General features: G+C 39.2%; 4 protein-coding genes and 3 pseudogenes across 6 annotated transcripts; 4 read left to right on the plus strand and 3 right to left on the minus strand.

Annotated features, from left to right (window-relative positions):
- LOC104789190 overlaps positions 1–537 on the plus strand; it is an 809-nt pseudogene extending 272 nt beyond the window's left edge.
- LOC104786683 (acyl-coenzyme A thioesterase 13-like) lies at positions 2,145–8,195 on the minus strand. Of its 2 annotated transcripts, XM_019245876.1 has the most exons (4): positions 7,943–8,195; positions 7,348–7,488; positions 7,183–7,234; positions 2,145–2,397 (listed from the first exon to the last, which is right to left on the minus strand). In XM_019245876.1, the coding sequence occupies exons 1-4, from the start codon at positions 8,150–8,152 to the stop codon at positions 2,306–2,308; spliced, it is 495 nt and encodes a 164-aa protein (XP_019101421.1). In that variant the 5' UTR covers positions 8,153–8,195; the 3' UTR covers positions 2,145–2,305. The 2 variants fall into 2 exon arrangements, with proteins under 2 accessions (XP_019101421.1, XP_010510433.1); XM_010512131.2 differs by lacking the exon at positions 2,145–2,397 and having other exon boundaries at positions 6,936–7,234.
- LOC104786685 (cell division cycle 20.2, cofactor of APC complex-like) lies at positions 2,483–4,462 on the minus strand. 2 transcript variants are annotated; one of them, XM_010512133.2, is made up of 4 exons: positions 4,129–4,462; positions 3,857–3,964; positions 3,706–3,767; positions 2,483–3,608 (listed from the first exon to the last, which is right to left on the minus strand). In XM_010512133.2, the coding sequence occupies exons 1-4, from the start codon at positions 4,216–4,218 to the stop codon at positions 2,483–2,485; spliced, it is 1,386 nt and encodes a 461-aa protein (XP_010510435.1). In that variant the 5' UTR covers positions 4,219–4,462. The 2 variants fall into 2 exon arrangements, with proteins under 2 accessions (XP_010510435.1, XP_010510434.1); XM_010512132.2 differs by having other exon boundaries at positions 3,706–3,773.
- Positions 4,646–6,845, plus strand: LOC104786684 (annotated as a pseudogene).
- Positions 9,092–10,285, plus strand: LOC104789191 (putative F-box/kelch-repeat protein At2g29780). The gene has a single exon (XM_010514924.1). It carries the CDS (start codon positions 9,092–9,094, stop codon positions 10,283–10,285), a length of 1,194 nt encoding a protein of 397 aa, XP_010513226.1.
- Positions 11,324–12,745, minus strand: LOC104786686. Its single transcript, XM_010512134.2, has 3 exons — positions 12,512–12,745; positions 11,805–11,945; positions 11,324–11,690 (listed from the first exon to the last, which is right to left on the minus strand). Exons 1-3 carry the CDS (start codon positions 12,719–12,721, stop codon positions 11,550–11,552), a joined length of 492 nt encoding a protein of 163 aa, XP_010510436.1. The 5' UTR covers positions 12,722–12,745; the 3' UTR covers positions 11,324–11,549.
- On the plus strand, positions 13,019–14,052 carry LOC104789193 (annotated as a pseudogene).

A 16,170-nucleotide genomic window follows, 5' to 3' on the forward strand; every position in this document is an offset into this window, starting at 1 on the left:
AGTCGGTTCTTTATGCCTTGATCTCGCTCCCAGCACTTGATACCCGACGCTGGTTCATTCTTCATCGTAGCAACATGTCTTCACGATTTATCAGAATGTATTCTTCATATCCTCCCACGTTTCCTGGTTCTGCTGCCGTCACAATCGGACACAAGATTTACGCAGTGGGTGGTTACGTCGGCTTTTTGCAACCCTTACCGGTTGCGATTGTCATCGATTGCAGATTCAATACGTGGCGTTATCTCCCAAATATGCAAAGGGCTCGTTTCGATGCAGCCGCCGGAGTGATCGACGGAAAGATTTATGTAATCGGTGGTCGCAAGAAACGTGATGATGATTGGATCGAAGTGTTCGATGTGACGACTGAGGTTTGGGAGACTGTTCCTAGTCAATGCCCTAACGATGCTAGTGCGAATGGAATATTTGGTACGTCTGTGGTGATGCAGGGGAGAATCTTCATTTTGGATCATCTGAGTTGTTTGTCTTACGAACCAAGTCAAGGTCTATGGCAGTCATGGGGACTTGAAAGTCAACTAAAGAGACTTTGGCGCCCATTTTCTTGTGCGGTTAGAGATTTGTTGTATTGCTTTGATCTTACGCTTTCTCTTGGACATCCAATAGTGGTATACTATCCGAATGAGTTGGTTTGGAGACCTCTGATGGGCGTATCCACTTCTGATTTGCCTATGCACAGTTATCATCATTGGTCTAAGATGGTGAATTTTGGTGGCAAGTTGTTGATTTTGGGCGGCTATCACGGGAGAGTACATGATGTTTTTTGTGTAGAGATTGCGTTGGAAACACGTCAAGGAGGTCAGATTTGGGGGAATGTGGAATCGACCTCGCTTGTGTATACAGACGACCTGCATTCGGCTTGCATTGAGATTTGTCTAACTGTTACGGTTTGATGATTCAAATCGTGGTGCATGGTTTCTTGCAGTACTTTGCAGGTATGTTTCTGTGATGATTTGTTATGTTTCAGACATTTTCTTGAGCCTCAAGTTTTAGTTAAGCTTTCATATACTTGCAGGTGAAGTTTGAGCAGCTTGTTGATACACGGGAGCAAGTATGAAGCAAAGTGACTCAGAAAGTGTGAATTGACACATTGGAAAGTAACTGGTCCTTCTTAATCTTTGTTCACAATGTGTATGTCGGCCACTGTTTTAGCCTTTATACCAAATAAAATACTTACGAGACTGACTTCTTGGAATGCATCTTTATTTTGGGTTTTCTTTTTTCACTAACTACTTCCGGTTTGCTTTTAGTTATATAACTACTTTTTTTGTAAGAAACCAGAGTAGTTTATACACTAATGAAACCTAATCTGCTTCTACTAAATGAGCAATTTGAAATCTTGGTATAGAGATGTAGATGAACACAGTGGTTTAGTTTACCGGTGGTTATGCTTTAACAATAGAAGTACAAAGTCCTGATGAAGGCTGAAGTTATCTATATATATAGATCATATATACAAAAAGAGAAGATAATATCGTCTGTATGATACTTTGCTATATATCAATTTAAAAATACTCACTGTGCTTCAAGTATATGAGAGCAATGTAAAAGCAAGACAAATCTGATTGTTAACCTGGCTGTAATCTTGCTTTCAAAACAACTGATCAAGACGATATAATCCTCTCACGGACATTTTGAAACTACATTGTTTGATCTTGGTACGATCGTGATTCTGGTTCACAAGGTCTAACAAATACAAAATTGACGGAGTTCTAGTAAATCAGTTAGTTCACCAAAACCTCCTCCAAGCTCAGTCTCTGTTCCACCAGCCGACTCTGTGTCTGCAGCACCTTCAGGATCCTCTCAGCAATCTGCTGATGCTGCTGTTCCTACTGGTTCGTCTCAGTAGAAACCAATGTCAGTTCAACTGCGTTCTGAATTTTTGCTTCTGCTAAGTTAGCTTCCAATGTATCGAAAATTCTTGGTCAACTATTTGTTTGTGTTACATTATATGATGGAAGAGAATAGAATTGTTACAACAGTTGTTAACTGTATAATTTTTATAACTTTAATGTTTACTTTTAAAGCCAAGCTGAAACCATAGATAACAGTTTCTCTCTTGGACCTTCTTGTAATACCTACCTAAATCACAGCTTTTGGATTTTGGATTGATGAGAGAGATTTTACCATTATGATCATCACAAAAATATCAAATTTACTGAATGGTGGTTCGGTCTCATCTTTATAAAGCTATTTACAAAGGTTTAAGATTACACAAAACAGAAAACAGACATAACAGTGAAAGAAACATAACCTTATCACTGAATAGATATAACAGTAAGATTAGACCTCAGAGCTTACTAGCTTGCCTGCCAAACAAAGAATGTCGACCTTCTGCTATAACCTCACCGGTCCTCTTGTTTCTCACTACAACAAGTGTTCCTTAGCTTTAGAAAGGAATGCAATAGACATGTCCACAGAAACACAAGGAGGTAAGCCTTCGATTTGTACAAGCGCTCCACCAACTTCAGCGAATACGGTTCACATGAGAAAATGGCTCAGGTACTACTACTTTTTTGGCAACCTCTGGTACTCCAAAGACATTCCAAAACATTAGTCTCTCATCTGCTCCTGCAGAAGCTACAGTACAACCATTCGGACTCTGGGCAGTATATAGAACACGTGATGTGTGACCATTGAGCTCAGCCATTTTCACCATAGATGGGTACTTCCAAAGTGTAAGCTGGTTCTGAGTAAACCCATGTGAGCTAAGCAACTCTCTTTCCTTGTTGCTCCATAACAAAGAAGAAACTTGAGAGCCAGTTTCTACCGTGTTCAAGCAAGCTCCTGTCCTAGTATTCCAGAACTTTATACTCCCATCTCCTTCACCGCCACCAGTTGCAAGCAAATTCGTTTGGAAAGGGCACCAAGCAAGAGCTTTAACTGCAGATGTGTGCTCTACAAGCCTGTGCAGCCGCTGAGTACTACTAGAACGGTCCCATATATTAACCACATTGTCGTTGCCACCACTTGCCAAGTGCTGTCCAGATCCTGACCACTTCAACCCACAAACTTGTAAAGTGTGACCCCTGTACGTATTCACAACGTGTGATCTAACCCGTACGTCGTTGTTGATGATCTTCCCATCCATTCCTCCCGTTGTCAAGATAAGATCGTTCCATGCCAACGATCCTACTCTAGACGCGTGACCACACTCCAACGTTCTCAGTCTACGACAATCAGCACAATCCCAAATCTGGACTTGAGAGCTGTTAAGCCCAACAGCAAGATAACGACCATCTGCTGCCCAGTTGATACTTGTGACAGGTCCCGTATCTTCATCAACAGTGACAAGCTCAGTAGTAGAACCCTTAGAAGCATCCCAGAGATAAACAGTATGATACAATGCAATGGCTAAAACGTTATCAGTGCCCCAGTCAAGTAAGTTGAGATAAAAGTCATCGGCCAAGTCATGAACATCCAACATTCTCTCGAAAGTCTTAGGGATGTGTCTAGGCGGCTTACGCNGTGCCCAGTTGATGCTTGTGACAGGTCCCGTATCTTCATCAACAGTGACAAGTTCAGTAGTAGAACCCTTAGAAGCATCCCAGAGATAAACAGTATGATGCAATGCAATGGCTAAAACATTATCACTGCCCCAGTCAAGTAAGTTGAGACAAAAGTCATCGGCCAAGTCAGGAACATCCAACATTCTCTCGAAAGTCTTAGGGATGTGTCTAGGCGGCTTACGCTGTTGTTGGTAAATTCCCACTGGAGTTTGAGTAGCCACTGGAGGAGTTGGAGTTTGAGGTCTGTTCCTAAAAGAAAGGATACGAGTGCGATTGAGATTCATGGCTTCAGCCAAACGTTTCTTATAGGCTTCTCTCGATGGTGAGCTTACCTTCTTTGTTGCCTGCTGATCATCGTTCAGGTTTGGTGGTCTTTCCATTAGCTGCCAGTAGGCAAAGTCAAAATCCATGGCTGATCTATTCGGAATGAATCTGTCAAGCTACACACATAAAACAACAAATACAACTCATCATCAAAACACGAAATTGATAATCAAAACACGAAATCAATCAATTGAAACCCTAAAATCCCGAAGAACAGAACAAAGCCACAAAAATAAAAATAAAAAAGCGAAACCCTAATTTTTGTAACAAAAAAACTTACGTTTTCTTTGGAGGTATCTCTAGGGAGAAAGGATCGCTGAATTGGGCATCGAGCCATTGCCTTCAAGTAGGAAGAACCTCCTGTATCCATTATCACAAAAATCACAAAAGAGAGAAACAACAACGAGCGATTGGTTAAGGGTTAGAACCTAGAAGAGACGATCTAAAAATAGAAACGAAACGAAAACCTAGTCGAAATAGTAAACTACACTAATCCTGCAGAGAATGAAACAAACGTTAGTAAAAAAATTGGATTGATAGAGAGAAAAGAGAGAGCCAGAGAGAGGTGATTTGATGATGATGAGGACTGAGGAGAGAAGTGTGATTAAGATTGGTCGCACGGCAATCGCTATTTCTATACACCACCACCACTTTAAAAGCCTTTATATAATAAGATTGGTCGGTTATTTCCGGTTTATTGATTTGTTTTCAAATTTAATTGTGGTTTAATTCGGTTTACGTATCCACTTGTTGTTGGGTTGATTCCCTCTGTTCGTTTCCCAGTCAGTCATCTTCGTCGTGTTCGAGAGAGACTGACGAAATCAAATTCAGGAAGGTAGAGAGAGATAGAATGGCGCATAGAATACTGAGAGATCATGAATGAGGCTGATGGATGGGGAACGTTCTGATTTCCCAATCATACGCGATTCATTGTCTCGGTGACAATCCTTTACGTTCGAATGGTAAAACTCTTCAACTTCCAATCTCCTTTGATGATTTTTTAAATGTTTCTCTGCAAATTTAGTGATTTCTGATTCTAGGGTTTAGGAAATTTTAGGGGGAAAGTCTAAACCTTTGGTTACTTCGAATTGATGATATCTGTAAATTTTAATTGTAGAGAATGCAAGTTTGGTAGTGGTATGTGCTTTATGTTTGATTTGATTCACTGTTTGTTGTTTTTATTTGGTATGCATTGCAGACAAAGGCGGAGGGTATGATAAGGAATGCAAGATCTGTACCCGACCTTTCACGGTGTTTAGGTGGCGACCTGGGCGGGATGAGAGGTACAAGAAGACTAAAGTTTGTCTGACATGCTGCAAGCTGAAGAATGTATGTCAACTTTGTCTCTTGGATCTTGAATATGGTCTTCCGGTTCAGGTCAGAGACACTGCGCTCAACATTAGTACTCATGATTCTATCCCAAAGAGTGATGTGAACCGGGAGTTTTTCGCTGAATAGCATGATCGTAAGGTATGGTTGACTCTTATCTATGTCCAAGCTTGGAATCTGATGAATAGTTATTATCTGAGTCTTGAATATGTTTTGAAATGTGGCAATACTGTTGAAAGCTTGATCTTATAGTGGCTTTATTGAAATGATCTTACTTTCTTATATGCAGACGAGAGCTGGACTAGATTATACGAGTCTTCTTTTGGGAAGATTCCATCTAATGATACCATTCGTATGCTTCAAAGAACAACGCCATACTACAAAAGGAACCGACCACATATTTGTAGTTTCTTCATCAGGGGAGAGTGTACAAGAGGTGCTGAGTGTCCATACCGAGACTTGTCCCAGCAGAACATTAAAGACCGTTACTATGGGTAACCAAACTACTGACTTTTAATTTCTTCTATTATATTTGAGTATGATAACGTTGAGTTACCCCCTTCAATTTCTTGATTTGGTATTTCCTGAAAAGAGAGTTAGCAATATTACATCAGTTTGTGGGCCTAATTGTGCTAAACTGCGTCTCATTTTGGAATAATCTCATTTTATTCTTCATATTCTGCAGTGTGAACGATCCAGTAGCTTTGAAATTACTTGGCAAGGCTGGTGAGATGGGCACTTTAGAATCTCCTGAGGATCAAAGCATCAAAACGCTCTATGTTGGTGGGCTAAACTCGAGAGTCCTTGAGCAAGACATTCGCGATCAATTCTATGCCTATGAAAGCATGTGCATTTGTCACATACACAACCCGGACGGAGCAGAGAAGGCTGCAGAAGAACCTAATAACAGGCTAGTTGTCAACGGACAGAGGCTAAATCTCACATGGGGTAGATCTCAGGTTCCCAAAACTGATCAAGATGGTTCGAACCAACAGTGCAGTGTAGCTCATAGTGGTTTACTCCCTCGAGCAGTTATATCTCAGCAGCAGAATCAATTTCCACCACCACAACCTCCTCATCAAGACAGACACTTTTACCCATCAATGGACCCTCAGAGAATGGGTGCAGTCATTTCATCCGAAGATGGCGGTTCAAATACCAGTGACAATAGAGGAGCTTCTTCGTCTTCTTACCCGATGCAGCAACATGGCCACTATCCTCACCAGCAATACCCGCCACCACAATATGGAGGATACATGCAACCACCTTACCAGCAGTATCCTCCTTACCACCATGGCCCGCCACAACAAGCTCCTCATCCTTATCCGCAACAACCAAGTCCCGTTTCAAGGCCTAATCCCCCTCCTCCAAGCTCAGTCTCTGTTCCACCAGCTGACTCTGTGTCTGCAGTACCTTCAGGATCCTCTCAGCAATCTGCTGATGTTGTTGTTCCTACTGGTTCGTCTCAATAGAAACCACTGTCAGTTCAACAGCGTTCTGAATTTTTTTGCTTCTGCTATTTACAATATAGTTAGCTTCCAATGTATCAAAAATTCTTGGTCAACTATTTGTTTGCGTTACATTATATGATGGAAGAGAATAGAGTTGTTACAACAGTTGTTAACTGTGTATAATTTTTATAACTTTAATGTTTACTTTTAAAGCCAAGCTGAAACCATAGATAACAGTTTCTCTCTTGGACCTTCTTGTAATACCTACCTAAATCACAGCTTTTGGATTTTGGATTGATGAGAGAGATTTTACCATTATGATCATCACAAAAATATCAAATTTACTGAATGGTGGTTCGGTCTCATCTTTATAAAGCTATTTACAAAGGTTTAAGATTACACAACCAGAAAACAGAAACATAACCCTATCATTGAAAACAGATAAAACAGTAAGATTAGACCTCAGAGCTTACTAGCTTGCCTGCCAAACAAAGAATGACGACCTTCTGCAATAACCTCACCGGTCCTCTGATTTCTCACAACAACAAGTGTTCCTTTATAACGTCCTCTCTCGCCTAACAATCTCGACGTTACCTCCAACTCCTCCTGAAATCATATATCTCTCTCTCAGTCTCTCTATCCCATTTCTATGACACTCTTCAGCAGTGGTCAAATAAACAAAAAAAAAAAGGGGAGTTGAGGTCCTTGAGGAGACATACACCGAGCTTAGCTTGAGAAAGGAATGCAATAGACATGTCCACAGAAACACAAGGAGGTAAGCCTTGGATTTGTACAAGCGCTCCACCAACTTCATCCACAAGATTCGCAATCGCACCATTAGCTAGATTCCTGTCTCTATCCTGCATTCATCACAACTTATAAGTTGATCAAACACCATCTCAAAGGGAAAACCAACAATCGTTATACAAACAACAATTACAAGAACAATATAAAGGATAATATATCTTATTCTTCTCCTTCTTGATTCTAAACAAATATTATAAGAACAAACCAATGGCTCAGTGGTAAAACAAACCAATTCAGATCATCACACACTACTATATATAAACAATTACAAGGAGATCTAAACAACAATTGAGTTTCTTCTCCTTCTTGATTCTAAACAAATCTTATAAGAACTACACCAATGGCTCAGTGGTGAAACAAACCAATTCGGATCATCATCCACTGGTACTACTATAAAGAGTATAATAAACCAAATTCTCATGTTAAAAGCCTCAAATAATCCAATTCCTAAAACCCTATGACGCTACTACTTCTCATTGAATCTTACGAAGAGGAAGACGAACGAACCGTCAAACGGAGAGGGACCTTGAAGGAGCAGGAAATGAAACCCGGGTCGACCCGGTTGACTCGGATTCCTCTGAGACTAAAAACCTCGTAGAAGCTTCTTCCTTCCCGTGAAAACTCTTCTTCCAGTTCCAGTCGCTGTGCCTCGCCGCCGTCTTCTTCAACCTCATCGCTCAGTTGCAAATACTCGACAATTTTTTTCTCCATTATCATCAATTCTCATTTCTTCCTCCCACTTCCTATTTTTTTTTTAGGATAAAATAAACAAAATAATTCAAGTTCCTTCAGATTAGGGCTGGGCAAAATAACCGATAACCAAATAACCGACCGAAACCGAATCGAAAAAAACTAAACCGAACCGAACCGAAATTCTTCAAATACCCGAATGGTTAGTAAAAATCTATATCCAAACTAACCGAAACCGAACCGAACCGAACCGACAATTAAATGGTTAACCGAAATATCCGAAAACCTAGAAGATATCAAATATTATATACTTAATATTATGCAAAACTATAAAATAAACTTAAAATATAAATTATTTCTAGATTCAAAACAATTAAATATTTTAAATAATCAATATATGTAAATGTTATTATTTTGAATTTACAAAGTTAAATACTATTTTGTAAAATTGAATCCATATTTTTCCCTTTTTTGTATTTTTGTTATTGTATATTTGGTTAATTTTGGTTATATTCGGTTAGTTTTGGTTATATTTGGTTTATTTGGTTAATGTTAATATAATTTATGTTAGTTATGGTTATTTATTTAAATAACCAAACCGAAACCGAACCGAAAGAAACCGAACCGAACCAAACCGAAATTTCATAAATATCCAAATGGTTACTATATTACTATATCCAAAATAACCGAAACCGAATACAACCGAACCGAAACCGAATGGTTAACCGAATGCCCAGGCCTACTTCAGATACTGTACTTTTGTTTGGGCCTTATTACTAGGCCCCATTTTAAAATCGCTTATACGACGTATTAGGCCTCATTTTACAATCGTCTATACGACGTCGTTGAGGTCTTCGTTCCTTTTATAATACCACAGGTCCACAACCAACATAACCGCTTCTTTCAAACTCTCTCTCTACTCACTTTCAGTTAATTCGTTGCTGCTGACGACATCACACGGTGGCGATGGCTTTGACCCCTGAAAATTCCGACGACGGATCTAATGGCGGAGATACAACTTCCGATGATTTGATCTTTGAAATTGAAATAGATAATCTTGCTCCGAGAGAAGAAGATGAGAATCTTGCTCCGATTCCTCCTCGACAAATCCCAGAGTTACTCATCACAAGAACCGTAGCACTAGTCCGGAGATGTCATTACCCGAGGCTATCTCTCATCTCCAGAGCTTTCTTTCGCGTCATCTCTTCGCCGGTACTCTACAGAAGGCGCTTGCAACTCGGCGTCACCGAACCGGTTCTTTATGCCTTGATCGGATTCCCTTATAGTTACGAACGTTTCTCGAGATGTCACATTCTCAACTTAAACATCTCAGAAAGCTTGCGCGAGGTCCCTACATTTCCTCCTATATATCCTGGATCTTCTGTGGTCACATTCGGATACAATATGTATGTGATCGGTGGTTTGAACGGGTTTAATCACCCTGTATCGACTGTGTTTGTCCTCGACTGTAGATTCCACGCGTGGGACAATCTCTCAAGGATGCACAGGGCTCGCTACCGTCCAGCCGCCGCAGTCATTGACAGAAAGATTTATGTCATCGGAGGTTGCGAGAGGCATCATGCATATGATGGTTGGATCGAAGTGTTCGATGTAGAGAAAAGAACTTGGAGTACTGTGCCTGATCCATCCCACTACATCTCTAATATGCCAGGAGGAGGGTTTGTCACATCTGTGGTGATGCAGGATAGGATTTACATTTTGGATGCTCTCTGTGCTTTGGTCTACGAACCAAGACAAGGTACATGGCAGTCTTTGGGACTTGAATCATCTACGTTGATGGATTTTTGGCGCGACCCGTGTTGTGTGATTGAGGATCGCTTGTATAGCTTTGATGTACTGTGTGTTCTTAAACATCCAATAGTGGTATTTGATCCAGTTGAAATGGTTTGGAATCCTGTCAAGGGTTTAGACGATGGCTTGCCTTACCTCAGATACTCTGTGTGTCAAATGGCGAATGTGGGTGGAAAGCTGATGGTTTTGGCCACTTCAAACACCATCTATAATGATACTTGGTGCATAGAGATCACGTTAGAAAGACGTGAAGGAGGTGAGATTTGGGGGACGGTCGATTCAAAGGATATTGTGCTTATCTCCGGGACCTCGCCTTCTATTGATCTTTCTTGCTCTGTTACGGTTTGATGATCTATGGGATGGTTTCTTGCAGTTCAAGGTAGGTTTCTCTTTTCATGTGCATGGACTATATGGACAATGATATTATGACATTTTCTGTAACCCCAAGTCTTATTCGGCTTTCATGGATTTGCAGGTGAAGAAGGGTCTTTTATTACATCTACTGTTGATTTGAGAGCAAATATGAAGCAAAAAGTGGTGCAGAAGCTGTTATATCTGACACCGTAAAAAGTAATTCGTCTTCCTTCTTAACCTTCGTGCAAGAATGTGATCACTCTTTACAGAATAGGCCTTGTGTAGAGTTGGCCACTCTTTCTCTTTCTACTGAAGTTCTTACGAGACTTGTTGGAATGCAACTTTGGTTTAACTAGTTTCTGCTTCTTTCTGTTTTGTGACATATATCATTCTTCAGTAATTAAGTAATCACAATCAGATTTAACGAAACCTATATATGACTATATGAGCAATATTATGAAATTATGGTTTAGAGATGAAGCAAACACGAAGTGATTTAGTGTCCTGAGCTTAAAGACAAAACTACCTTTATATTTAACTTCTTCTACAAGGTACACGAAAAAAATATAGCCTAAGAATACAAATATGTTTAAGAATTAAGAATACAAAGCATTTGAGTTACGCCATTTGAAACACAAACTCGAGTTTCTAACATTATAAAAGAGGTAATTTGTGAGTCATGTTGAGAGACGCTTGACACATTATAAAAGAGGTAATTTGTTTTTGAGACTGAAGGGAAAAAAAAAAACCATTATAAAACTTAGATGATATACTAATATATCACAATTTACCTAGAAATTAAAAAGAAAAAATGAATTAAGACAAAAGAATCGCTTTTAACGAAGTTTCTGAATTATGGTTTCATTATAAAAACCACAAGGAACGTAACAGCTTCTTTAAAAAATATACTTTAGTCTTCTCCCTTTCAGTTAATTCGTTGCTGCTGAAAACTTCACACGGCGGCGAAGAAAACAAAAAAGCCAAAGAGGATCCATAGCTATCAAGTTTACTGAATGTGAATGGATTGATGAGTGAGACAGATTGCAATTTTCATCACCATAAATATCAAGTTTTCTGAACGTGAATGGTGGTTCGGTATTATATTTATAAGCTATCTCTACAAATGATTAAGTTTACACAACCAGAAAGAAGAATACGACATCCTAACAGATCCCTAATCAAATTTAGCTGACCATAACACATAACAGTGAAACACTTGAAGGTGCCAAACAAAGAATGCCAAAAGAAAGATTAGACCTCAGAGCTTACTAGCTTGCCTGCCAAACAAAGAATGACGACCTTCTGCTATAATCTCTCCGGTCTCATTGTTTCTGACTACAACAAGTGTTCCTGTATAACCTCCTCTCACGCCTAACAATCTCGACGTTATCTCCAACTCCTGAAAAATATCATTTCCATTTCAGAATCATATTTCTGACTATTCAATAAATCACACAACAAGCGGTCCAAATGAAAGACTGAAAAAAAAAAGAAGACGAGCAGACAGACATACACCGAGCTTAGCTGTAGAAAGGAATGCAATAGACATGTCCACAGAAACACAAAAAGGTAAGCCTTGGATTTGTACAAGCGCTCCACCAACTTCATCCACAAGATTTGCAATCGCACCATTAGCTAGATTCCCGTCTCTATCCTGCCTTCATCACAACTTAAAAAGTGATCAATACCACAAAGCTATACTATTTTTAAAATATCTTCACGATTCTGCTCAAAGAACCACCTTAAAAGGGTAAAAAACCAAAAATCACGTCTCAAATACAAACAACAAAAACAAGTCCGGCCTACAATATATATATATATCTTCTTCTTCCTGATTCTTCTCACAAGACTACAAGAACCACTTCAAAGCAAAAATATAACACCGGTGGCTCAATGAATCATCATACAGAATTACAGAGTATAAACCCAATTGTCATCTTAAAACCTCAAATTATCCATTTCCTAAAAATGTCTTGATGATTCTGTTCAAAGAAGTTAGTAATAAACCAAAAAAATCCAAGCTACAACTACAATATATGAATGCTAAAAGAGGAGATCTTCTTCTCCTCGGTTCTCTAATCACAAGATGGATCAGTGGAGAAACAAATCAAATTCGGATCATCACTCACTACTATCACTATCAATCGAATTCTCATCTTATAACCTCAAATAATCCATTTCCCATCGCAATGTCAAGGAATGAGACCGAGAGAGACGAACCGTCAAACGGAGAGGGACCTTGAAGGAGCAGGAAATGAAACCCGGGTCGACCCGGTTGACTCGGATTCCTCTGAGGCTAAAAACCTCGTAGAAGCTTCTTCCTTCCCGTGAAAACTCTTCTTCCAGTTCCAGTCGCTGTGCCTCGCCGCCGTCTTCTTCAACCTCATCGCTCAGTTGCAAATACTCGACAATTTTTTTCTCCATTATCATCAATTCTCATTTCTTCCCACTTCCTTTTTTTTGTTGTTATTCTTTTTATTAAGATAAAATTAACAAAATAATTCAAGTTCCTTCACTGTACTTTAGTTTGGGCCTTATAAGGCCCTAATTTGAATATCGCTTATACGACGTATTAGGCCTCATTTTATAATCATCTATACGACGTCGTTAGGTTCTTCGTTCCTTTTATAATACCACAGCTTCTTTCAAAGTCTACTTTTTAGTCACACTTTTCAGTTAAACATCTCATAACTAACTCAAAGACTTGGTCACACTCACACGGCGGCGATGGCTTTGATCTCTGAAACTTCCGACGACGGCTCTAATGGCGGAGATCCATCAAAGAACCCGCAAGAAGAAGAAGAAGAAGCGAATCAAGACAAAGAACCGAAAGAAGAAGAAGACGATCAAGAAGTAAATCAGAATCTTGCTCCGATTCGTCGAGGAGACATCCCAGTGATACTCATCGAAAGTACCGTCGCACTCGTAAGAAGATGTCATTACCCGAGGCTATCTCTACTCTCCAGAGCCTTCCGTAACGTAATCTCTTCGGATCAACTCCTCGTAACGCGCTCGCTCCTCGGCTTAACTGAACCGGTTCTTTATACCTTGATCTCGCTCCCATCTTTTGCACCCCCAAGCTGGTACATTCTCCATCGAAGCAACAGCTCTTTACGGTTGAGCAGAATCAATTCACTTCCTCCGATGTATCCTGGATGCACTGCCGTCACAATCGGACACAAGATTTACGTTATGGGTGGACGCAACGGCTTAAACCAACGCGTAAAGGCTGTGATTGTCATAGACTGTAGATTGCATACGTGGAAACATATCCAGAAAATGAAAAGGGAACGTTGCTACGCAGCCTCCGGAGTCATTGACGGAAAGATTTACGTGGTTGGAGGTCGCGAGAGACGATATAATGATTGGGTTGAAATGTTCGACGTAGAGAAAGGGATTTGGGAAACTGTGCCTGGTCCATTCTCTCCCGTTGCTAGTTCTAGCGGATATTTTCCTATACATGTGGTTTTGATCCAAAAGATATGGTTTGGAGACCTGTCAAGGGTTTAGATGATTTGCCTAGTCTCGGTTATCTAGAGTCTAGAATGGCAAGTTTTGGTGGCAAGTTGGTGATATTGGGATGGTGTGATCATGACTCGGAAAAAAACGTTTTGTGTGTAGAGGTTGCGTTGGAAAAACGTCAAGATGGTGCTATTTGGGGGAAGGTCGAATCAACCTCGCCGGTCGAGTCACTAATATCGCCTGTGCATTCTTCAGTCGAGACGCCTTTCTTTGTGATTTCTCGAACTGTTACGTTTTGATGATTCGTTTGCAGCTGCAAGGTATGTTAATCTTTGTTGAGTATTGGAGTATTGATGATGAATTATGACATTTTTCTTGAGCCTCAAGTCTTATATTTAGGCTTTCATAAACTTGCAGGTCATGAATAAAGGATCTCTCATATTACTCAGAAACTTGTTCTGACACATTAGAGAGTAACTCGTCTTTCTTAATCTTTTTGTGCACAATGTGTAGAGTCGGCCACTACGAGGCCTGCTGGAATGCATCTTTATTTTGGGTTTTTTGTTCTTCTTTCAGTAACACTGTCTCAACTACTTTCTGTTTGCTTTTAGTTTGGATATATAACTTTTTTGTAAATAAGCAGAGTAATCTACACTAATGAAAGGATCTCCACTGAGCATTTCTTAATTGGTGACCTTATCATTTAAACAACAAATTAGGGTTTCAAAACAGAGAACAAGGGTTGTTGCGATTGTTTGATAAGCACATGAGAGGCACATGTGAGGAGCTAAAAAGAAGAATGAGAACAATGTAGAGTATAAATAGAGATAGTGTAGTATTGTAAACACTATCCTGCGTGATCAACATTGTGAGTTTGTTAGATCAGAGCTGCGTCTCTGTTCATGGTGATAAGAGAGGAGAAATGTAACTCCGATCTTATCAGTTAGGTTCATCGTTTGTATTAGGGATTGAGAAAGACATGAGAGAGAAGAGTTCTTACCTTCAAACTTATCATTGTTACTGGTAAAAAGACATTTGGTGCATAGAGATCGCACTAGAAACACGTGATGAGAAGATGGTGATAGTAATTGGGGTCAGGTCGAATCAAGATCTCATGTTCTTTCATCCTGCAAAGTCGCCTTTGATTGTGCTTAATCAAACTGATATGGTTTGATGATTCCATCGTGGGATGATACCATCACAATATGTTTGATTTGTGATGAGTTTGGACTATATATTGATGATAATATAAATCATGTTCAGGCATATTCTTTAGCTTCAAGTAGTCTTACTTAATTATAGGTAAGGTTCTTTACTACATCGATCTACTGTTTGACCATCTTGTTAATATGAGAGAGCATATATATAGGAAGCAAAGTGACTCAGAACTTGTTTACTTGACACATCAAAGAGTAAGTCGTCCTTTGTTAACTTTTGTTGACAATGTTATTAATACTCTTACTATCTTACAGAATTAGCCTTGTGTTTATTTCTTAAGCTGTGTAGATGACTAAGCCATTCTCTTAGCCTTGAAACATAAATTCTTACAAAACTTGTTGAAATACACCTTCGTTAGTTATCCTTTTTGCCGTTTTGGTGTATAGTTGCACTAACATGGTCTCAAGTTCTTTCTACCATATGAACAAAATATGAAACATTGGTTTATAAGAGATAAGCAGAAGAAGACGGTTTAACCGGTGGGTTTGACTGTATTGGTAACTTACAATTTCAAAATGAGAAACTTAATACAAATTAAGTCATGAGTGTTTGTAATTAAGTAACATTTTCATCTACTGAAATCTTATGAAATTTTATTTTCTTCTTAACATTTAAAATCCTGTGCTTCAAAGCCTTCAAGTATATAAGCAATTTGAAATCTTGGTTTAATTTAGAGATGTGAAGATGAGTCTGGGAGCAAAACAATTAAACTGGTTTACTTAAAGAGTAACGACGTAACTTGGATGACAATCTCCAGACACCCTTAATTAGTACTTCATTTTATCTTCATCATAGATCTTCTGCACTACCTGTGACATCTCTGGTTCGTAACTATTTGGTTTCAGTCTCTCCATAATCGAATACGGTAAAACAGAGAAAAGCATTGATATTACGGGAATGTGTTGACCTTAAAATCGATAATGTCGCCAAATCAAGATTAAATGCTCTCTCAAAATCCTTTTCATCAGTACCCCAGCCAAGACGACGAACAAAGCACTTCAATTCAACAATTGAAAGATGAAGGGTTTCTAAATAGAGAGAACACAGAGACTTGTGAATCAAGTAATCCCGTTCAGAGATATTTTTTTACTCAAATTTTTTTTAAAAATATATTTTACCATTGGTGAATTGTATTAAGGTAAAAATCTTAAAGAAAAAAAAAAGTAGAAACCTGAAGAAAATAATAAGGAAAAAAACTT

The sequence above is a fragment of the Camelina sativa genome, chromosome 5 (assembly GCF_000633955.1).
Source record: "Camelina sativa cultivar DH55 chromosome 5, Cs, whole genome shotgun sequence".
Taxonomy (NCBI): domain Eukaryota; kingdom Viridiplantae; phylum Streptophyta; class Magnoliopsida; order Brassicales; family Brassicaceae; genus Camelina; species Camelina sativa.

Bases quoted from the DNA above. Each gene is read 5' to 3' on its own strand.
- LOC104786683 (XM_019245876.1), bottom strand. From the start codon at position 8,152: ATGATAATGGAGAAAAAAATTGTCGAGTATTTGCAACTGAGCGATGAG. The intron at 7,489-7,942 runs GTTCGTTCGTCT...TGATGAATGCAG, and splicing joins AGGTCCCTCTCCGTTTGACG to GATAGAGACAGGAATCTAGC. The intron at 7,235-7,347 runs GTATGTCTCCTC...ATATGATTTCAG, and splicing joins TTTCTCAAGCTAAGCTCGGT to GAGGAGTTGGAGGTAACGTC.
- LOC104786686 (XM_010512134.2), bottom strand. From the start codon at position 12,721: ATGATAATGGAGAAAAAAATTGTCGAGTATTTGCAACTGAGCGATGAG. The intron at 11,946-12,511 runs GTTCGTCTCTCT...TGATGAAGGCAG, and splicing joins AGGTCCCTCTCCGTTTGACG to GATAGAGACGGGAATCTAGC. The intron at 11,691-11,804 runs GTATGTCTGTCT...GATATTTTTCAG, and splicing joins TTTCTACAGCTAAGCTCGGT to GAGTTGGAGATAACGTCGAG.
- LOC104789191 (XM_010514924.1), top strand. From the start codon at position 9,092: ATGGCTTTGACCCCTGAAAATTCCGACGACGGATCTAATGGCGGAGAT.